Genomic DNA, 23,763 nt, shown 5'->3' with positions numbered 1-23,763 from the left:
TCATAACAACGCAATAAGTAGAGTTGTAAAACAATAAAAAAGGTTAATGTGATAAAAACATGATGCTTGAAAAATGGTATTATCTGTTTATTATCTTCATATATACAGTATACATGCAGTATATATATATATATATATATATATATATATATATAAATATTTACAAATTATATTTACTCATATGTAAATATATATATATATATATTAATATATACACTAGGCGCATTCTAAGCAGCCTTGAAAGAAGCAGCAAGCAGGCCTTCAAGAAAATCTATGCTGGTATTTGAATAGTCTTTAGCCTTTAGCCGAGCACAAGCTCTGTGCTTTATCAATTTCAACTTATCAGGAGGCTCTTTAGGTTGCCTCTTAAGATGGCCAAAATATCCGCTCGGTAATCTCACATTGTATCGTGAAGATCAGGAATGTGGGATATTGAGAAGCCCAGATGATGATGCAACTGTGTACAGGATAATCAGGATGAATGGAAAGTGTCTACATCCAGAAGATGGATGGGATGTGTTTGCGTTCAGCTGCCTGCTCCGACTGAAGCTCTCACACTGGCATTATCACAGGCTGGGTACTGATGTTACCTACAGGATCTTATCAATGGCGGCCAATTATAAAGTAAGAGAGGATCGGAGCTGTGTGAAGGGAGCAACCTCCAACTTCCTCTACGTCCTGAGTTCCTACATCGCTCAGACTCACTTTGTCAGGAACAAATCCTTTTAAAACTTCCACTCAAAGACAAATTGGCGCAATTAGTGACCAAACCCATGCGGAATAGTCGCTGATTTATTAAACAAAAAGATGTTTAATAAATGATAAACTTGTGCCTCAGGCTCGTGTTTGGCCCAGAGATCTATGATGTGTAATGAATGGCGGACTGCAGTTGGCTTTACAGACAGATGACTAAAAAACAGAGAGGAAGATCACTAAAGTCTTCTCGCTGTCCGTCAAGCAACCCAGATGAGGGATTTCACAGCACGCAATCTGTCCATCAACGCAGAGTCAATGATCTGATTCTTCACAATCGACAGAGAGCATTTCCAGGAGCCAAACGATCCGGTGACAAACCCTCATTAGCGTGTGCTAATGGTCTGAGTCAGAAGATATCTTCACACGGGGGGGGCGGAGAGAAAGCAAAGATCCAAATAGCGCAGGCTGTGCCTGTGAATGACAAGCCGCTCTTACGAGAGATATCGAGCATCCGCTTTCTCAATGATGGCCCGTTTGATGCAGCGATCGGTCAAGTGGCTGTCAGAAGCGATGGGCTTAGACCTCGTTCTGCCACATCACTTAACGTTAGACAAGAGCGAAGTGCGACACGACTTCCATTTCATACTCTCCGGCCACTCAACGGGGTTGCGAAAATAAATGCATGCGGCATTTTTTATCCAGAGACAAAGGAAATAGCATTGCTTTTCTGGAGGTCTTCTTTGAGCCATTTGATGAAAGCGTGTCACTGGTGCAAGATAATCCGAGAGAAAAAAAGATAAACAGCATGATGATTGACATTCCTGAGACCGCACATCCCCCATGGGCAGGACAGGGTTTGAAGGTCCAGCTGTGAGACGTACTGATAGACGGATGTCTAATGGGCAGCCAACACATCAGAATGAAGCCAATAAAGACAAGAGCAGATTTAGGACTGAGAGTCATTTTGTATTATATTTGGAAAGTATATATTTAAAACTTTATTTCTAAGCCTTCAAGAATCAAAATAAATAGTTGCTTTGCCTTGCTTGCTGAGTAGACATTTTAACAGTACGATCCTATTTATATGGCTAAATATAACCTAAAGTGATTTTGTAGTCATTTACTCACCATCTTGTCATTTCAAACCTTTATGACTTTCTTTCGCAGAACACAAAAGAAGATATTTTGATAAAAGTTTGAAACCGAATGGCACTGACCATTCACTTGTATGGACTCAAAACCAATGCAAGTGAATTGGGCCAGTTTACGCCATTCTTCTAAATATCTTATTTTGTGTTCTGCGGAAGAAAGAAAGTTATACTGGTTTGAAATGACAAGAGGGTGAGTAAATAATGACAGAAGTTTCATTTTTGGGTGAACTTTAACTTTTATATAATGTTTTTTATCTACTTTTTATGTTTGAAAGACATTAAAACCATCTGTTGTCAGCCGCACTTGACCGCCATGTTTACATGTCTTTCGAGATACTTTTTGAGAATCCCTTTTTGTACCGCGTGGCCCTCTTGGGACACATCAAAGGTTGAATCACAGACCTCTGAAAGGAAAGAAAAGAAAATTGTCATACCTGAATGCCTGAGGGATTTGACAGGCATAAAGGTTGGAATGCTAAAAGACATGCTGTCACGCCACTGCTATAGCAACATCCTGTTCAAAGCGAATCACAGTGCTCTTTAAAGGTTTTAGATACACTGTACCTTTTCATCTTGTCAATGGTGTGTACGTTTATGCTTTGACTAGGAATAAGTCAGTGAACCGTGACATATCATTTGTTTTAGGATGATTCACATCATGGCATCGTTGAGATATATTGAGAGGTGAATAGTCTTAAAAAATATTAAAGGTCGTCATCGCAAATCCTCAACCAACAAACTAAATGGATATTTCAGAGACAAAAAAATAATTCCCCGTGTTTTTCTCACTCTCAAGTCGTCCTGACTGAATATGACTTTCTTCTTGGCGAGTAATGCAGTCGAAGTTATAATACAACGTATCATTTTCTTCCAAGCGGTAGAATGGGAGTCAATGGGCGTCAAATGGGCTCCTTTTTAAGCTCGAGACGACAAAAAATTATGCTTTCGTCACCAGAATTTACGATACGCCTGCGTTATCTGCTGGAAGAAAAGGCCTCAGGTTCACACACAGCAGAGGGAAAACGGAAGCTAGACATTATCATTAATAGCGTTATCAATGTGGATATTTCTCTTAAACAAACGCAGCGATTCGCTTCATAAGACCCGTGTTAAGACCACAGAGTCGAGCAGTTCTTTGATCGATGGTTTTTGAAGCTTACAAAAAGTTTCAAATGATAATTTTTGAACTACTAATAATATTTCTCGCAAATTCCAAGTAAGTTTCTATTTGCATTTATTTGCAGAAAATGAAAACTGGAGAAACGGATCAAAATAATCTTTTTCAGACCTCAAATACTGCAAAGATAACAAATCCACATTCACTTTTAAGCAATACAACAGTGATATGAAAGCTGGAAAATTGTGTGTGCACAAAATGGACGATAAAATGTGTAACGTTCCTAAGCACTTGTGTATTTAACAAAATATAAAATATGTGTATACATCAGGTCCTAGATCTGAACATCTGTATTCACAATCTGTTAAATATTCTTAATGTATGTCTCGAGTCGCTTTCATTGTCATTCTTTTCTAAACAATTCCCTAAGACCCTCACATTACAACAACACAACATGGCGCACAATCACAACACCAGTTCCATTCCACCTGCTTGTCCTTTACCTCTTTCTCTCGTGGTATTTTTATTTAGCTGAGTTTCAGACAGATGACTTCAGGAAAAGAGAGTGCTAGGAAATGGGACGGCAAGCGCTGACAAGGTGCGGCCTTGGAGGAAGGTCCCAGACAAATTCGCAAAGGACGAAACATCCCCGCTGACAGAAAGTGGGCAAAAGAAGTGAGAAAATATGGGTAGATATCCTTTCTGGGAACAAACATCACCTCTAGTGACATGAATCATTAAAGGGAAGTCTGGAAATAGCAGGAAAAGTTGCTAAGGTCAGACAGGATGTCTGCATCCCTACATACACAAACAACTCAATGAGGACGGGGTCTGCGGCCCCTCCTGGGGATCTCGCACGACGGTTGACATCGATGGTACATCTGGCTGAAGGTGATCCGCGGTGCAATTGCCAATTAAGACTAACAAGAGCCGGTACGGGACACATTTGTCATGATCAGCTCAAAAGATGAGCGATGGTTGAGATCTAACAGGCACATCATGGCTATGTAAACCACTCCCGTGAGAAATAAACAACAGATTGTCCTTAGTATACACAAACAACTATATAAAACCGATCAGCTGTGTGTAGTATCTCTCACACCGCACACAGCATTGATCTGAGCCCCAAACTGGATCTTTAAATTTGATCTGGGTCTCTGAGGTCTTCCCATCTCCATCGCTATCGCTGTTCTTCAAACATTTAGAAATCAAATGAAGATGAGTTTTGTGATAATACCGCAATGTTCTGCCTCGGTGTCCCTACCACGGCGGATCGATCAGCATTCTTTTAACGGCTCCTAATTAAATGTTGGTCCGCCCGGGGTGATGTAAACTGATTTTTTCATCCCCTTTTATTATGGGTAGGAATCTGTATGCATCACTTCGCAGTCAGCAAGACGTAATAAAGATCTTGTAGACATTTTGGAAATTCTGACCATAAAGTATACACAGATTTTCTATATAAAAATGCTTTACTGTTTTGTGCAGAAACGTTGTATTTTCAGACCAACGATTTCAGAAATAGCAATTCTTAAACATTACATAGAGATACTCAAATGGGATCACATTTTATCAGATGACATTTTCCTGTGGGTAGGTCTTTGTTAGACCAAATGACACAAAAAAGGCAGCTACAAAAACAGTGAGATTTAACCATTTCCGTAGAAGTGTTGTTAAAGAGTCATGCATAAAATGCTCATCTCAATTTTTACCTCAGATTAATTAAAAAAATAAACTAAAATGCAAAAAGAAAGTGAGGGAATGGGCGGGGCCAAGCAGTAGGCCTTCTCTGAAACGTTTACACCGTGGAAACAAACATCAATTAATGCCTCTATCAACTACATCAAACTACTACAAACATAACAGCGACTTCTACCATAGTAGGAAAATTATTTTGCAATATTTTGGTTCTGTTGAACTTAGGAAAGCAAACAGTCCTGAGGCACTTTTGACAACCGTCTTTTTTCTACTATGGTAGCCAAGAACTGTCGGTTGCTAACATTCTTCCAGATATCTTTCTCTGTATTCAACCGAACAAAGAAATGCATACAGATTTAGAACAACTAGAGGTTGAGTAATTCATGACAGAATGGCGCAACGCATTAAAACAAGCAGAGCAGAGAGGCGGGCAGACAGAAAGACACACATTAATGAGTGTGAACACCGAGGATCAGGCTGAGAAGATGTGCTGGCAGCAAAGGGAGGCCTGCTGTTTCCTTCCAGATGTGTTTGCTCTGGAACGTCTGTAGTTTATAGCACTGGGTCCCGTGACAGCATCCGCAAGCTGTGAGGGGTCAGCGGCGATGCTTGGCCAGTCTCTGACAGAAAGAGGATCCCAGTCTATAGTTCACCTGTCTGAAGCTGGATCTTCGCAAGACTGTGGCTATTGAGAATGTGACTGAACAGTACAACCTCTGCATCGGTCTGCGGGTGCTAAACGTCTCTCCTGAGAATCACTTGGAGAAGGAGGGCATCTGGAAAACGGTTAATGAGTCCGCTCCGGTCCAAAACGCTTAATAGAAATCAACCAGCAGAAACAGCGTTCACACCAGCTTTTTGGAGCCTGTGACACTATGTGAAACTGGATGAAACCCGTCTGCGTACGTCTTTCGTCAGCACAAATGTATTTAAATTAGATTTGTGTGGTAAAAACAGCAATCTCACGGTTAATGTAAATCAACCTATAAGCAGAGATTCTGTCAGGCGCGTTGTGATAAAAGGACATTTAAACGCTACATGTTAGCACAACCGATCAAATTTCCAACCGGTGGCAATCACCGTTCCAGATGAGCCAGCTGTAGAGAATGATTCTTTAATATGTATGCGGAGGCCTCAAGCTGGGTGCTGATGAGACGACGCCTCGTGTCGGGATGTGTGATGATGACTGATGCAAATGGAATAATCCTTCGCCAGGCGAGAGAGACACAAATATTACCAATGAGGATGACATTTAGCGTTTACTCAGCTGTACAATACACTCCCACAGACCATTGCATCTGTTCAAGGAAAAGAAACAGGATGCCACATCAAATAAGGCTGTCTTAAAGGTATAGTGCAAGCAAAAATACAAATGCTGTCATAATTTATTTATCTTCACAAAGACGCGATGCTGCAACACAAGAAAAATGGTATATTTTCCATGTTAACGATTTTATGCGATATAAGTTTATCGCCAAACTTGGATGATGACAGACTATATACAATTGATTACATACGTTTAGATTCTGAAATTCTATCATAGCGTTCGGTGAGGCATCGCTGAAGTCATGAGAACAGGACGCATCTCTCTGCATGTGTGCTCTTCAGCTGCAGCATGAGAGGGTGCGTGGACGGAGAAAAACTGTTCTGATTGGTTGTTTTTTGATTGATTGTCGCGTCCTGCCCCTTTTTCACGTTTGGTACGGACAAACAAATTGCTCATCGCAGGAATCTCCTCTCATCGCGTTTGGTTAGGATGCGGTGTCACGCCATTCGGCACATACACTTCTGGAACATAAAGTATGATACTTTAAAGGAACAGTTCGCCCAAAAATGAGCCCACTAAAAAAACAACCACGTAAACCAAAAATAAATAAATTTGTTTATCACTGAAATCAAACATAAACATGTTAACAGAAAAGTTGTATGTCCTCAGTTTGTCGCTTCCTTGAGCCATGTTATGTGGTTTCTTTATAATGAACATCTATGAAGATCGAGCTTAACATGGGACTATTCTCATCCCTGGAATAAGTGCTTGTTCTTTTAACAGTAGCTAGTGTGTATTACAATTAAGGTTTAAAATAAATTTGGTTTTACGTTGTTTCGGTACGTTAAGCTGTTTCATTATAATGGATTTCTATGGGACAGAAATGCTTAATGCAAGATTATCCGTTTTATCAGGACTTGATCTTTGCAGCTATTTTCCCCCTTCATGAACATCAACCTTTGCTACACAATAAAAACACCTTTCATGGTTTGATCGATTTAAACAGTCAAAAACAACGCAAAACATAGGTATTTTGAGTTTGTTATAAAGACTTCCTATGGAGAAAATCACTTGCTGCCCTCCATCGGCACATGGTGCAGTGCCGTGACGTTATGTTTAAACAAACTATTCGTTTAAAGCTGAGCGATAATGTAGTGCTCTTTAAAATGTACCATAAACAGTTGTCACATCTCCAAAACGACGAAGAGCTGTGATTCAGCACGTAGCAGACATGTAGCTCTAAGATTCTTTTCCAGCCCTCCACATATTCATTGTCAATGAAACGTCGAAAAAGAGTGACACACTCAATTTATGAGCTCATTTAACACCACTTTAAGTGACAACTCAAATGGAGAAATCTGGATTCGTAGTTAAACTAATTGACAGCATTGTCACTGTATGCCCACATCAATAGACCCAGTTCTGACACTCCACCCGCACAACAAACCCTGTTAGCAGTAAACATACAGAAGATCTATAGAAAACCCAGTAGGCTTCTTAAACAGCCCGTTAAAACCAACCTGATATCTGCACGGTTGACATACACATTGAAAAGACCAAGGATCGCACCCTTAGAGACTTTCTCAGAAAATAAACCTGCTCGGATCGTTGTCTGCCATCAATAAAACTCACTTTTATAAATCCCACCTCCAATTAAGAGTTTCCTTGAGGCTTGGTGGTCAAGTTGTCAGTCAAAAAACAGGAGCAACAAATATATGACGTTATTCTTGCTTTCGGAAAGCAAAGTACTATGATAGTCCTTCCTGTACATTAAACAAGGTCAGTGAATCAAGTCAGCCTATCAAAGAGAAGCATACTAATGGACCTCTGATATCATCACTGAGAAGTGCAAGAGCCGGCACTGCACACTTAATGAATAGCATTAGCACAAAACTGCAGCTTAACAACTACAATAGGGAACAGTCGGTCGAATCTGATCCCTTCCGTTTCAATCTTTCAAAGACTACAATAGCCAGGGGCCTATGGTCACGGTCTGACAGCTCGGAATTTCTGCACTCTTATTCCAAAAACCTAGATAAAAATGAGACACCTCATCGTTTTAAAGAGTAGTGCGGCAGCATTTATATAGAAATATTTGCAGTTTTAAAGCGAAATATTCATGATTAAATGGGTGAAAGACAACTGTTTGGTGGGTAATGTGGACAGCAGACATGTTTCTTAAATGTGTCTTAATACACATTCCTGCACTTCTTGTGTAAATCATGTCAGTGCATGCTGGTATAAATAAAAATAAAAGTTTTGTCTACATTCCGTCATCAAATCGAATAACTTGGCTGCATGGGTATAGGCTACGTATTAGGCAATAGCCAAATAGTAACTTAGGCTCTGTTACACTGCTACACTTCTACATTCTTGGGAATAGTTAACAGTTATTTAATGACAGTTAACCATAATACATTAAGATGCTCTTGAGAGTAAACTCAACCTTCACATCCTAGACAGGGGACTGTGTGTTTCAGGAGGTAAAGCATCCTCCACCATCTACATCCACATTCAGGTCTTACTTCAGTTTGGAATATAGACTGCCAGCTTTTCACTGTTAATTCTGCAGATGGTTAAAGTCCCCGTGATTTATCATTTATAGCTCCGTATTCTGGCGCATTTCTGAGTGCAACGGAATATCGACTGAGAAAAATAGTGGGCGGAGCTTGCGTTTTTCATTGCAGTCTGATTGGATCTATAAAAACAGGCATTTAATTTTGAAATGAAACTAGCAGCAGACTGACACTTGAAAAGGAGAAGTTAATGGCTCTGCCCTGCCCAAGCCGTCTAACTGATGTCATCAGAGACGGATAGCCACTGTAGAGCGGAAGTGCATTTTTAGATTTTTATGAAAGATTATGAGGACACATGGATGTTTTAAAGTGAATCGCTCACACTGACAAGCTATTTATAACAATCACTGCAATATCCCATTAAATAATATAAATTGTTATTTTTATTTCACCAGGACTTTAATAATGAGGCATATTAAATACCCTGATTCACTTTGATATGTATGTCACACAAAAAAAAAAAACTTGAACAACAGTTATAAATGTACTCAAGTGAGTGTAGGCAAAATTTGAGATTGTCTCTGTAACAGCTCATTCTCACAATGAGTAAAAAAAACCTGTCGGATATCTTTACCCAGACAGTGTGCCAAGTTCATCTAAGTTGAACAGATTTAAAACTAAGATGACAGCTGTGAGCTGTGAATAACATCTGCACCATACTGATAAGAACTAAAGAAAATATTTAAGATGAGATGAGATGAGAAAAAAGTTCTATCACAGATCACTTGGGTCAAGAGTCAGATCCTAAATGAACAACTAAAAGCTGTTTTTCTTCTTACTTTCTTGCTGTGGAGAGCATCATTTAGGACCACAATTCTGAAGAAGGACCGAAGAGCAAAGCCATATCTTTATCTGTATAAGATATGTAAACCCCACCAGTGGTGCCTCTTACCTGACAAAGTGGAAAAATTATATTTTCATTTTTTAATTGAGTTTTTAAGTTATCAGGAAACAGGACTTAAAAATCTGAACTTATAAAACATTTTCAAATAATTAATATGACTTTGATTAACTTGTTCAGTTTGTGTATGTATGTTTAGGTTTGCAGGACAGCGCCCCCTGAGACCACAGTGGAACACTTCTTCTCACACTGAGAAAGAATGAAATGTGATTCCCGGACAGTAAAGAGCATTTAACTCAGTCAGCCATAACTTGTCGGGCTTCCAAGGATCACACATCCAGACCTTCAGGAATATCTGGATATGCGATCTCGACACCAGAAAACCCTGAGAAAAGATAAAACCCGTACAATCAAAGAAAGGAGATAGAAGTGATAGAAAGAGTCTCATTAAAGCAAGATTGGTGAAAGTGTGTGAAATCCAAGCACAGCACAGCAGAAAAAAAGGATGAGGATAAAAGGAAATTCCATCTGATGAAGGCATCAGGCATGACTTTTGCAAGTCAGTCAGAGTTGAAGTTTGGTCTGATCAAGTCTGATATTCCTGAAACGTGGTGTAGCTGGTTTTCAGAGTGATGCTGTTTGAGAAATTGGAGAAAGTTGGAAAACACCAGTCACTGTTAAATTTCTTATCAAAGAAGTCAAATACAACCGTGAATGTGAGTGGTTTTTGACCAAAATTATATTGTCATTTAATGAAATCTGAAAGTAAGCCAGCACAACATCATTACTGTGTCAAAGGAACTTCATTTGGAACAGCAACAGAAAGGGGTGGTGTTAACATGCCATCAATCCACAACACCTACGCTAAGCATTTCCATAAACCAGGGGTGACTTTACACTTCTGAAGGGCAGCATTAATGAACTGACTCGGAAAATAAATACGATCCATCAAACACAGATTTCAAGTGAACACGAAACAGCATTTGAAACCAATTGTACTTGATTTAAATGACGTTCAGCGAATGTGAAACAGAATATTCAATAATATAACCCCAAAATATAAATTAATTTATTCACCCTAATGTCTCTTTCTTATGCGTGATACAAAATAAGATATTTTAAGAAATGGCTCAGAGGTTTAGTGTCTATACAATGGGGGTCAATGTTGTTTGGTTACAATCGTTCTCTAAAATATCATCTTTTGTGTTCTGCAGAGAGAAAGCAAGTAAATGATGACATTTTTTTAATTTGGGGTGAACTGTCCCTTTATCATTTTATTAAGGAAAAGAGTTTAGTCGGGCTTTTTTATAAAGGTCAGATTTACCCTTGAGCATCTTATCATATCCCAACCATCCATCTTTAAATGAATTATTGCTATAAACCTAATTAAGTTTCTGTGTTAACTATTGGAAGCATTAAAACAAATCTGCATGATCTACCACTTTAGCCTCGAGCAACGCATCAATAGCCATTTAACATAAACCAATATCCAACACAGTCTACAGTAAGTGATGTAAGCTGAAAACTGACAGCCATATCAGAAGTAAGACACGTTATTACATTTTGATGAAAGCTTCGAAAAACAAACCCTTTTTTCATTACAATTACGTTCACCATAAACCAAGAATGTCATGTTGTCGACATCAATGTAACAAACCATATGTACACGCAAGCACAAATCTCCCAACTCGTGCGTCAAATGAAACAGGAAGGGCAGCGTTGATTGATGTTCCCCATGAGACATCCCAACAGAAAACTTTTCACAGCTTGTTATGTAGATTTAATCATTCGCTTCTTTCATGCCACATCCCGTACACAGTCAGCTGAGAGCCGCCTCGCGTCACCATGGGGTGGGATTCCTTTTAAACATGAATCTTTCATCACATCCCAATCACACAGCCGCATATACAAGCCGAACGACGTGCGCAAGCAGGGAAGAAATGAGGGGGGTTGGAGATCAATACTGCCGTACCCGCTGGGAGAACGGATCGAGAAGGAGGGTGTGAGCTTGAGGAACGAGAGCGATTGATCGAACCCCGTCGACAACGTGCAGAAGGCGTGCGAACGTTTAGCTCATACATCAGCGAGCGTCGTGTGCCAGGGATCATCTGAGCTGTCATGAGAGTCTTACCGGTGTCAGTGACACAATGCCAAAGAATCTCACAGCCGCTGAGATACGTGGTTATGACCTCGTGCACAGCTTGTACGCCTGCAGGTGTACATCTCAATACAGAATTCCACAATTAATGTCAATCGAACATCATTTTGCTTTCTAACACCGCGTCTACACCGGACACGGCACAACAAAAGACAATAGAACGCATTAGAACCCATTATACAACACTGGTTGCGGTACAATACCATGAAAACAGACATGGTGTGAGAGGGACGGGATAAGCTGAATAAGCAGACCAGACTTTATTCTGATACATATTTATAACCTCTACGTGGGCAGCACAATTGACTTTGAAACTCTGGCAAAAACATCTGGGATCACTAAGGTGTGAAGGTCACAGAGAACACAGAGGAATCCGCATCTGTACTTTATTCTCTTTTGAACCTACACAAACGCACACAAACACGCAGACCCCCCCTCATCCCACCCTAAAACTCCTCCACACAACCAACCAGTCAAGCAGCCCAGCTTCTCCACACCAACCCATGTATCAGCAGAACAGTATACAGAGTGATACGTTATCAGCTTGTGTGTGTGTTGATGTTAGTACCACAAAGAAATGCACACACATTTTGTAACAATGAGCCAGACGGGGCTGCCAACCTTTGTGGAGCGCGACACCCACACATAGTGCTCACTGTACTTCTCTTTTCTTGTCTTTTGTCTCAATCGTGTTAGGGTGAAAGGCAGCGGGCTCATCTGTTCCGCCCCTCCTCAATGCCAATCAATAGTGTTTCACGCAGCACTTCTCAAGCACCATTACAGCGGGCTAATGGTGCCGAAGGGTTACAGCAAAGCAGCGTGACTCACTGCATATATCATGCCACCTGCAACGGGCTGAAAAATAAAAATACGCATATTTGCTGGCTGACATACAGTAGACCTTGAATTAATTCTCAACAGCGGTTGGCCAACAAAAAATACCAAGGCGTGAAATTTAGTTTTCTTTCAAATTGTTCGCAAATGTATTGCTTAGAACTGTAATAGATAACTATAATTTAAACTAATAAAAAAATGGCAGATACAAGTAGATAAACCATAAACCTGTAGACAAACTATATGTTTAGCATGTTGTATCGTGTTTTAACCTTGATGCTAGAATGATTTTACACGCTGCCATTATATGAATTCACCCAAAGATAACATGTTTTAATGATGTCAATATGTTTTACAATGATGCTAGCATGTTTTACAATGATGCTAACATGTTTAGTATGTTTTTCATTTTTTAAATGATGTTGACATGATTAAAAATGATCATTTAACATGTTAACCTGTTTTAATATGACGTTAACAATGTTAGCATGAATTAAAAAGATCATTTCAAATTATACTAACATGATTTAGCATAAGACTAACATTATTTAACATCACAATAATGTTTTAGAATGACGCTCCTTTGATTTAGCATAATGTTAACATGTTTTAACATCACCATAACACAATGGTAAAATGTTAAGCACGTTTCACCATAAGTATAGCATGTTTATCGCAATGTTAACATGGTGGTATGATGCTAGCATGCTTAACAAGATGCTAACATGTTGTCAAGCCAACAAATAATTAAAAATAGCTATTTTTAATTAGAGGTCATGTCTAGCAGTGTTTTACACAGGGATAGGCGATATGTATTTATTTATCTATACAAAGTAAAGTAACAAATTTTAACAAAAAATATAATAATATTATTATGATTACAAAAAAAAACTTTTAAAGTTAACATATCAAAGTGAAAGTTGAAAGAAGTGTGTGTCAGGCTCATTGACACTTAACACCTGAAAACACAATGAAAAGTGTTTCGATAGCAGAAAGCCGGACTTAACCATCTGTAGCTGACAGTAGAGTTTAGCTTTTCACCAGCAGCTCCAGTGCTGTGCTTCATTAACCGCAAACGCAATGCAAGCATGCGCAACCTGCACAGGATTCCTGTGAAACATTAAAACTAGAGCCTACCCATGATTCATTAGGACACAAAACCGTTATGGCACGTCATCAGCAATGTTATAAATTGAATCAATCGCTATGCAGCGCTGCCTTTTCACACGCTCAAATATATTGAGGGTAAGTAGGGTAGTTAAAACAGGTAGCATTAGGTTATTATTTCGACGCAGCCCCATTTGTAATGCAGGCACTGTATTGTTTTGTAATACAAGAGGAAAACTAGGCCTCGAGGCTGTTGAAGTCACCGTAATAACTCATCAATTATAATGTTGAAGTGTACGCCGTTTATGAGGTAACAAGCTTCAGGGCTTAAACAGACTGAGAAATAAAGCAAGAGTGAGCAAGACACGGATACAAATGAGGGTTTAAAAGCTTGTTGTGTTTTATAATGAAGAAATAAGTTCTGAAATATTCAGAGCCCTCGTTTTCACAAGCAGCCATGTGATATTGAGCTCACACTGCCTGTGGATCATTTCTTAATTTGTTTCTTTTTTAACTACGTGCCATTGCATTGTGCTCGCAACTGTTGAGTGGGCAGTACAGTCAATTCACTTTGTTGCTTTGAAGCGGTAAATAAGACGGTGTATTAACAGTGTCAAAACAATTAAAACTATTTAGATGTTTAAACATCTGAAAAAGCAGCACAGCACCAATCGGACACCCATTAAAAAGTCGCTGTAAACAACCTGCCAACTGTCCTGCGTGAGCACGGAGATCCTCGGCCACTCGCATCCCAAAAACATCAACACCGTGGGGAGGGGCTGGGCTGTCAAACGGAGAGCATGCACTAATGAGATGAATCTATCCATTATAATGCTTTAACCAGAGTAAATCTGCATGGCTGGTAATTAGTCCATGCCACTGCATTGGCTCCACTCCTCGGAGGAGAAACTCCGTCTTGTGCTGCCAGAGGACATCAGAGCGCTCGAATGCATTAGGTTCCAGATGCTGCCAGTTTTCATCATTTAGATGAGTTTCCATCGGGGAGCGGATTGATCAGGCACGGTCACGCCGGATAAGAGCGCGGCATAATGACGGGGCAGGAAGGAAAACTGCTGCCGTTGTTCAAAAAACAAAAGCCCATTAAGTAGCTCCCGGTTGCTAAGCAGACACGTACGCTGCGACTATTTCCAGCCATGGATGGTTTACAGGAGCTGAGGCATTTTAATGTTCACAAGAACATTCTCGTGAGTCTGTTTAATCGAGGGCTTAACAATTCAGACAGGTGATAACTGTGCTGAGAGACCATGAGGTTGTTTCTTTTGATAAGCATAAAATGTCTTATTTTGGGGACTTTGACACTTTTATTATCAGGACGGTATAGAGGGTAGGGCTGGTCCGAAAACCATTTTTGGAGCTTCAGTAGTAAACCTTTGGAGGGAGGGGACTGAACATTTTCTTCTCTCCAATAAAGAATTTCTGTGTTTGTCTGTTTGCATTTATATTATGTCGAGAACTGTTCATCCAATCGCAGATGTACTGCTGCGGACCAAAAGGAGTGCAGTGTCGCACTTTGGTGCAATATGGACACGCGACGCGATCAGAAATAGTAAACTTTTAATAAACTACAGACGACGCGAACCGTAAACGGGGCTTCTCACATTAAAATAGTTCCGTTTTGTTGGCAAATTATATTTCGTTTAGTTTCTGTATTAAGTTAATTTAGAAAAATGTCTCTCCAGTATTCTTTGTGTGTGGTTCAGGTGCTAGCGTAGTTTGATTGCCAAGTGCAGATTTAAATGCATAACATGAAAGAGCTTGTTTAAATTGTTGCAGCCATTCAAAATTCTGCCATTCCGACTGCATTTACTGCAATGCGTAAATCATAGGGCCCTACTTATGTCAATGCTTTATTGACAAATAAAATTTCATATTACAACCGTCAAAGTGAGGAGTATTGGTTTCCTCTGTCTCTACAGTTATGCAGTGCAACTTTCTGCATTTATGTGGTTGACAAATATTAATTGACAAAGTTGACTATCATCCATTACCAAACTTTGTGTGCAGATTTGCAGGCACATCCATCTCACTACAACAAGGTTGGCAGCGACAATGGTTTTTATTCACAATTGAAACATATTTTGATGTTTTCTGATGCACAGCTATGACACACAAACCACTGGCCCATGACCACTAAATATTAAAATGTCTTAAAAAGCACTTTAATAACCTCAGCACACATTCCCAAAACCTACTGTGAGGCTGAGTGCGATTTTAGCAGTCGGACTCCAAAGTGTCTAAATATTCAGCTTACTGTGAATACAGCTCATCTCAGCCCTTCTCCAATGACGTCCTTGCGGTAAGGAAAAAGTGTTCTGAAATGGGCAGATTAGATTAGCGGCAGAAAGCTTTGATCTGAAGCTCGCTGGCTAGCTTTGATCTGCACAAGTAGCACTTCACCATGACCAGAACACAATATGAGCCCATTTCACTTCCATTTGTATAAATTCTATGGGAGAATACGACAATGAGAAGCTCTGCTCACCATCACTTGCTGCCATTTATCCCTAATCAGACTCACTTCAAGCCCTGAATGTCGGCACTGTTCCGGAGGAGAGAGTGACCATCAAAGGTCCAGAACTCGGCAGCGGCCCTCTTCTAATGGAGACCGGATTTACATGGGAATGCTTATAAAGGCATGATGGTTTCATCTCAGGATTACAAAGTCATAGAATATTACCAGCTTTGAGATGTGAGTGGTTTAAAGGTTAGTTCAAATGCAAGTGATGAAATGGGATTATGGATTTGTCTTTTTATTGTTCACACCTACAATCAATTATTTAATAGTGTGGTCCAAGCCTTTAATCGTATCCACCCAATGGAAGTTTGTGTTTACAAAATAAACATCTGTGTATATAAATTTTGTATTTACGAAAAAACATACACATAATGTTTAATATACACGTAATATTTCCAAATCATTTTACACATTCAATTCTTTAAAGCTAAGCACGAAAAACCACCTTATTATTATCAACAATTAATCTGATCCAATTAAGTCTCCTTGACAACCTGAAAGATAAGGTAGCCTTCCCAAGATCCATTTCTTTCAGCTAATCATAATTCAATTAATTAGTACAGCATTTACGTCGGCTAGAATATGAATAAGCTTTCATTTGCTTATGCTAACCTGAGTTGAAAGGGTCTGTAAAATTCCCTCTACAATACTTATCTAGCCTGAGTTTGAAGGACACCAGCGGCATGAAGGCGCATGTCTTTCTTTATGACTGACATATGGCCAGAAACTCAAGTATTTCATTTGCATCTCTAAATTGTCACATCACGTTGTAGCTTCAAAGTTCCAACACAGAAAAATATTAAAACATTTCTTGGGGTTTTCGTCCTTTTCTCTTAATGAAGGAGATCATTTGAAGTGAAAATCTCAGAGAGACCCCAGGCTTTGACCTCCCACATTTGAAGGTCAGGAAAAGTGTAATGGCAAAAATTTACAATGTGAATGTAGTTAAGGACTGTCGAATTTCAGGCGATTGAGCAGTCTTAGAGAAAGTTTAGAAATCTACCAGGAGGAAGGTTGGGTCTCTTTCTCTTCTTGCTGTTTTCTGTTCCGTTCTCCAGAGGACAGTCAGGAACCAGTTGCCCATTGGAGCTGTTGAATTGAAGGGGTTCGTTGTTTGTGGAAGGGTCGAATGATAATGGATTCAGTCCTGTGGAGACGAAGAACAAATAAACTTAATAAATAAAATACAAACTAGACAAAACTAAAGCTTAAGTAAGCACAATCTAACAGAGCCAGTCTAAGTTTGGTGCAATTGCCAAGTAACCCAGACTAAGACGAGAGGTGGCCACAACAAGTAGCGTGATGTTTGAAGTTGGATATAATGGATGTGTTCATATTTGTTTTTCAATAAATCTTAATGAAATCTTAAATCAGCTTTTAAAGATTCAATGCCACACATTCCTCAAATGTTGGCAAACCCAACAATTACTTTAACCTTGGAATAGCTCCCAGCAGAAACATGACTTCCATGGAAACTGATAAACCTGAGCCCCCGGATTTTTTCAAATCAGCGAATTATATTGCAGCTTGCCTTTTAGAAGAACTTAAAGCCATTTCTGTTTGCCATGAAAAACCATTCATCAAGCGAGAACAGAAAATGTCCCTTTGAGATTCATTTAACGGTGCAGCTTCATTTCAACAACAACATATTTCTAGTCCGAAAGCCACAAAGACAGGATTATCCCCACACACACTTTTTCTTTATTAACCCCTCTGTGAATTCCATTAGAGAAATTGACTGCAGGTTCAGATGCTAAATTGGAAAAAGGGTTTTAAGACGACAATCGATAGCCAGAAACGTCCTCCATTTCCGTTGCATAGAAAGGCATGCACAAAAGATGTGGTATTAAACTAAAACAGACAAACCCATCCGACGAATGATCAATTCAATAATAAACGCCACAACATCGCCCGACATCCAGAAAGCGAAAGGTAAAGAATTTCAATGAACGTAAACACTAGTACATCAGTTATTTCCTGTCTCAGTATACGCTGCATAATATGTGCTGTTTGGTATGCGGAGATGTGTCTGAGATACATATGCCGGTCTGTTTTCATGGAATGTACTATTGTTGTGCTTGGCATTACTTGCCTAAAGATACAACCCCACATCCCATTGGTCACACCCTAATGATGAGAGAGAGAGAAAGAGAGCTAGAGATACCGACTCAAATCCCTTGATCATAATGTTTCACATCAGTCCTCCGCAGTAAGCATTGACAATGCACAAACGCACATCTCTTATGGATGTAACTATGGGCAAAAAGGCAGATATGTAAAGCAGGAAAAAGAATTTGTGACAGAGCACCGAAAACAGTGCAGTTAAAGACAAAACTATGGCAAATGTTCTCTCTCTCTCTCTCTCTCTCTCCCTCTTGCTGTCTGAGTTCTGATGTGTCACTGCAGGAGTGAGAAGTCCTTGGCATGTAAAAGGTTGTTAATGAGATTAGAAGATGCTGTTGTGCTATGATTCATTGAGTGGAGGCCAGATCAAGGTTGCGTATGATAACAAGAGCTAGGGCTCGCCGATAAACTCGACACTTCAGATACATTCTAATGATTTTGTTGGCAGCATCCAATTAAACATCATTGTGATCTTAATGCACATTTATTTGGCTAGTTAGGTTCATGAAGGCCGTGCCAGTTTCACATTTTTCTTACCACTTGGAAGGACGAAAGTGTTAAAATGGCGATCGAGTGTCTCAGATGTAAATCAGCTCTTTTATGTTTAGTAAATTAAAAGTTTGAAATTCAAATGCTGCAATTTGTCTAGGTCACGGCTTACACATGGCCACAGAATGTATTTTGGCCAAAATATTTTATCGCAATTAAAATATGGTTAATTGTGAAGAATAAATGAACGAATGTACAAAATTATAATGAGAGTGTGTGAATGAGCGAGTAAATTATGTTAAGAATAAATGAATGAAATCAGCCAACAGTCATTCTTTTATTACTTTAAGCCATCACTTTCAATGACACTAGCCGGGTTTCCTTCCAAACGTGATGCCAATCTTTTTAAAGTTCGCAATAACAGGAGGGAGGAAGAAATTATGCGAAATCGGTGCGTTTCCATCAAGTTCCTCGGGCGGATCACGGAGGTTTTGGTAACCAAGAAATCAACAGTAAATATAACATTTGGAAACCAGAAAGACGCCATCAACGGTAACAGCCGCTTATTCTAGTGGGTTTAATGTTCGCAACGTCAGAATTTATTAGCCATTTCCCTTTATTCACTGTTTTTTTTCAAAAAATAAAAACCATTTCGAAATTTGTGAATTAAAGTTTTTTATTTCGAAATTTTGCGTTTCCATTCCTGGTTTCTGATGCCAAAATTCAAAATGTTCATAAAACCAGGGTGGGTGATTGAAGCCCGACTACTGGCAATCTGTTTACATACTGTAAATACAGTAAGAGCTGAGAAACAAGTCCGCAGGCACAATCAAGAGAGACAGCTCTACACAGGGGGCTGTGACCCCCCACTTGACCCCCAACAGCTCTCCAGATGCCGAGTGCTTACAAATCCCAGACAGACATTACAATCGCACATCTTGGACAAACTACACATATGCATGAAGAGAAACCCTCCATCCCTTACGGTGCAAAACACAAACACTGACAGTGTCGGCACGGGCTACAAATTACACCAAAAAAGCATAAAAAGCCCATCAGGACGCTAAACAAAAAGAACACTCCAAAAAGGAATTAGATTGCATTCTGGCTGTGACACCGTTCTGCTGCTGATGGAGATGCTTCGATAGAGCCGCTGATGATATTTAAATGAGTATTACTGTTCATGTGCTTCACGGCCACAGAGGAGCATGACAGATGCAGATCACATACTCGCTCGCCGCAGCGGCAGGGAAACTCGCACGACACGCTCTTATCTTTGAGATGAAGTGGAAGATGCCGAGCGCTAGATGTGACGGAGGGAGACTTTCCAACGATTGGGCGTAGGGCACTCGCAGGCAGCCGGAGGCCCCTGACACCAAATGACTCTCATGCATTAATGGATGTGCTGGAGGAGTGGTTTTGATAACCGCTTCTCTCTTTCTTACATAAGACAAGCGATTCCCTACCCTGGTTACAAGGAAATTGTAAACGGAATTCTAGCCTGCAGCACCGTTCAGAATGAGGTGTGGCTTGATGAAATCTGCATCTGCATTTCTTTCCCAGGTTCTCTCCGTTTTTACCAGAAGTACATTTCCATCATGATGTACCACCCCGTTTTAGAAGAATGATGTGTTCCTCATCATCGGCTTGATTTGGGAGAAGGCCGTTGCGTTCTCATAAACAAGACAAAACAAAGTGTCTGAGGAGGAAAGAACAGAATCGCCTCTCTGCTCTTCTACCCACAATCCAACAGGGAAATGTCACTCTGTGAAGTGGGGAAAGTGTATTTCTTTGTTCTGCTTGCACACTTTCTCTGATATTTCACACAAAGTCTCAGAACACATCAGGGACCGATGCTACAGCCGTGCGTATATATGTGAGATAAAAAAAGATTCTTTGTGTTTTCTTTGTGGACGTTGAATAATTTGCTGTGAGCTGGTGACGTTTTTCTTATTTTTATTTAACTTATCTAACTGGACAACTGATGAACTATAGTCGATTGGTAGACTCCAAATACACAAGGATTCCTTACCTACCATTTTCTATGTGGTTTGGCCATTTTTTCCACACGCAAACGCAGTACTCGGTCACTGAATCCAAGCTTTTTAAAAATATATATTTTATTTTGTGTTTTTGGATTCAATTTTTATTGTCATTACACACAAACAAGTACAGTGCAACGAAATGTATTCTGCATAAATGTTTGAAATGAGTGAGTAAATGATGACAGAATTTTCATTTTTGAGTAAAATATCACTTCAGAGGTGTCTCACGGTCCACAGCTGTTTCTGTGACTTGCTGCCCAGCATGCATGAGATCATCCAGGTCAAGAGCTTTAGTCAATGATTTTGGTATGAATGAGTGGTCCTCAATCCCTCTCCTCAACGACCAGAACAGAACCCCCCGAGCAAACGTCAAAGACCATATCTCCTCTTATGAGAAAGAGATTGAAGAGAAAATACCGCTATTGCGACATCTAGGGAAAATAAATAAAAGCAGAAGGCTGATGACAGAAGGGGATTTGGAGTTTAAAGTCAAAAGGCTTGGAGGCAGGAGACTGCGAGCAAAGATGAGATGCAGATAAATCTGTTGAATTACACAGAAACGACAGTCAGAAAATAAAGCGTAAGCGACCATAAACAAAGTGTCAAACAGCCAAACACAAGCAAGACTGAAAACGATTTAGTGCCCTTAAAGGAATGCATGTAAACTACTAATTGAACGCATAAAAGAGGTTTCTATCCAGTGCAGATACTGGAGTCAGAAGAAGATGCAACGAGAAAAAAACAAACAACAACACGGAGTGAAAGTCACATCTTGAATCTCTGCTCACCTGCCTCGCTCTCTTTCTCTCACCGGTTCATTGATTCCATCCATGCTGAGCTGCAAGTGACAGTCACAGCAACAGCTGTGAACCGTCAGATACCCTCAACATCCGCCAATGGGAAACGCTGCAATATTCACAGCTGGAATAAATGAGATTCGATAATAATAATGACAAAACCAGCAGGGCCGACTGGGGTCTCATCCCTAAACACTGTATTAGTAAAGCATCAGAACAGGGCTGTTACAGACAAACCAAGGCCAGAGCTTCTGTTGTTTTGCATGAATATGTACAAAACACACTGACAGAGCTGTGGATTTAGCACCTCCTGGTGCGGCGGGCTGTGTTTTGTGCCGAACACATGCCACAGGAGCTGCCAAGTTACGTGGATCAGTGGAGATAATAAGAGCTCTGGTGATCAGCGGCCAGAGAGGAGCTGGAGGTTTCTACACCTACAAAAACCAGAACCAATGGACATGTGCTAAGAAATTCAGAGCCACATATTATGTTTACATGACAGTAGTCGGGATTCCATCCAAAATTGCGAATCTAGTTTATGCGCAAAATTGGAATATTGCATAATTTTTTTTTAATAAGCGCCGTTTCCATCCAACTAGTACATTTACATTTAGTCATTGAGCAGACGCTTTAATCCAAAGCTACTTAAAGAGAGTTCAGAGAGCAATAACGCGACATGTCATACAGGAGCAATAGTACAATGGGTGCTAATACCAAGTTACTAGTTTCAACAAAAGCCAGAACAATACCTGTTAAGAGAAAGAGTAAGTAAACCATCACTTCTTCATAAACTGGCCCTAAATATCAGTAAGAAAAGCTACTGAATAAAATTATTTTCATATATAATAATTACACGCGCAAACAGACAAAACACAATAAATGCGGTGCTTTTGTGGATGCCTGCTGTCGAAACGCAGTCGTGACAGTTCTGGGAGGCAATTACAGAAATACCAAAGATGGCTTTGCTCAGGCATTTAAGAATGACCATAACAACATTTCAGATGCCGTGTAATGAGATCAGTACTCTGGTTAGTAAGGTTACGCCGTCTCATAGTGGAGAAATTTATTCAGCAAATGCGTTTCCATCTCCAATTGTTCGCATTAACCCTTTTTCGCAAAAAAAGAAAGAGCAGTGTAAAAACTTTTGGCCGTTTTCATCACTCGTTTCTGATGTGAAACTTCAAACTGCGCATATAATCAGGGTAATGGAAACCCAGCTAGTGATGTACTAAAAATGGAAACCTGGACTAAAAATCCTGTATTACGCATGCAAGGCTAGTGGTTGGCGATGTGAGTTCGTAAAGAAACATGTTAAACAGATGCACGTTCACATGTTTACACAAATTGGCATTTTTGTGGTTTACACTAAGATGATGCGATCCTTTTAAAATGTATAACTTACATTTACATTTAGCAGAGGCTTTTATCCAAAGCGACTTACATAGCATTATCCTATACATTTATGTATCTGCAATCCCCTGGGATCCAACCCACAACGTTGCATTGTTAACACAATGCTCTTACCACTGAGCTACAGGAAAGCTTGCTACTTGTTTTTAAAAGTTTGCTTTTTCAGGACCCCAATAAGCCTTTGTCGTACAAATACATAGTTTTTGTCTAATAATGGTGACGGAAATGGCAGACATATAGAGTGAGGCCTTGTGTCACCCTTTTATAAAGACCAGAGTCTGTTCATGTTCAATGATAACACCTTCCTAGTCGGGCAAGCTTTAATCTGATTGGTTGGTTTTGTGCAACTTTAGCGGAAATTACTTTTTTTGTGTTTTTTAACAAATCCACCTTACATGTTAAACAATTGACATTTTTTAAAAAATGTCCACGTGGGAGATTTTTGGATTACAATATGTAACATAGTAAACAAGTATTTATGCAAGTAAGAAAAAGTTGTTTTAACATAGCGTTGGGTCAAAAAGGGACGAACTCAGCAATTCATTCAAATTAACCTAGAAAATGGTTTATATTTGACCCCAAAAATTGGACTTGGATAAAACAACCAAGTTTGTTCATTTTTTAGAATGTTGGTGAAGTGAAAAAATGGTAAGTTAGGGGTGTAGTGATACTTTTAGCTCACAATAAACTATCGATATATAAAAGTGGGCTCGTAATACAATAATCTTGCTATTTTTAACAAATGAAAAATGACAATTTGTTTCCATTACAATTTTATATAACCAAGGTTTGATTAAAAATACAAAGCTGTACAATACATGAGATTTTTGCAACATATGCCTCAAAAATGTGTTACACCCTTATTGTAAGTTGAAATCCTCAAGGTGCAAATTAACGTATTAATGAAAATAATCATT

General features: G+C 39.6%; 1 protein-coding gene across 9 annotated transcripts in view; it reads right to left on the bottom strand.

Moving 5' to 3' along the window:
- The window catches only part of enox2 (ecto-NOX disulfide-thiol exchanger 2), a 208,212-nt gene that overhangs the window by 90,733 nt on the left and 93,716 nt on the right, over positions 1-23,763 (bottom strand). For all 9 annotated transcript variants that reach the window (XM_079479787.1, XM_079479791.1, XM_079479788.1 and 6 more), the window contains one exon: positions 16,985-17,128. In XM_079479787.1, the coding sequence (XP_079335913.1) occupies positions 16,985-17,128 (144 nt within the window). The remainder of the gene's footprint in view (positions 1-16,984; positions 17,129-23,763) is intronic.

Source organism: Barbatula barbatula, assembly GCF_947034865.1.
Source record: "Barbatula barbatula genome assembly, chromosome: 18".
Lineage (NCBI taxonomy): Eukaryota > Metazoa > Chordata > Actinopteri > Cypriniformes > Nemacheilidae > Barbatula > Barbatula barbatula.
Note: the sequence above shows the minus strand (reverse complement) of the source record. Positions and strands in the feature narration are given on the sequence as shown.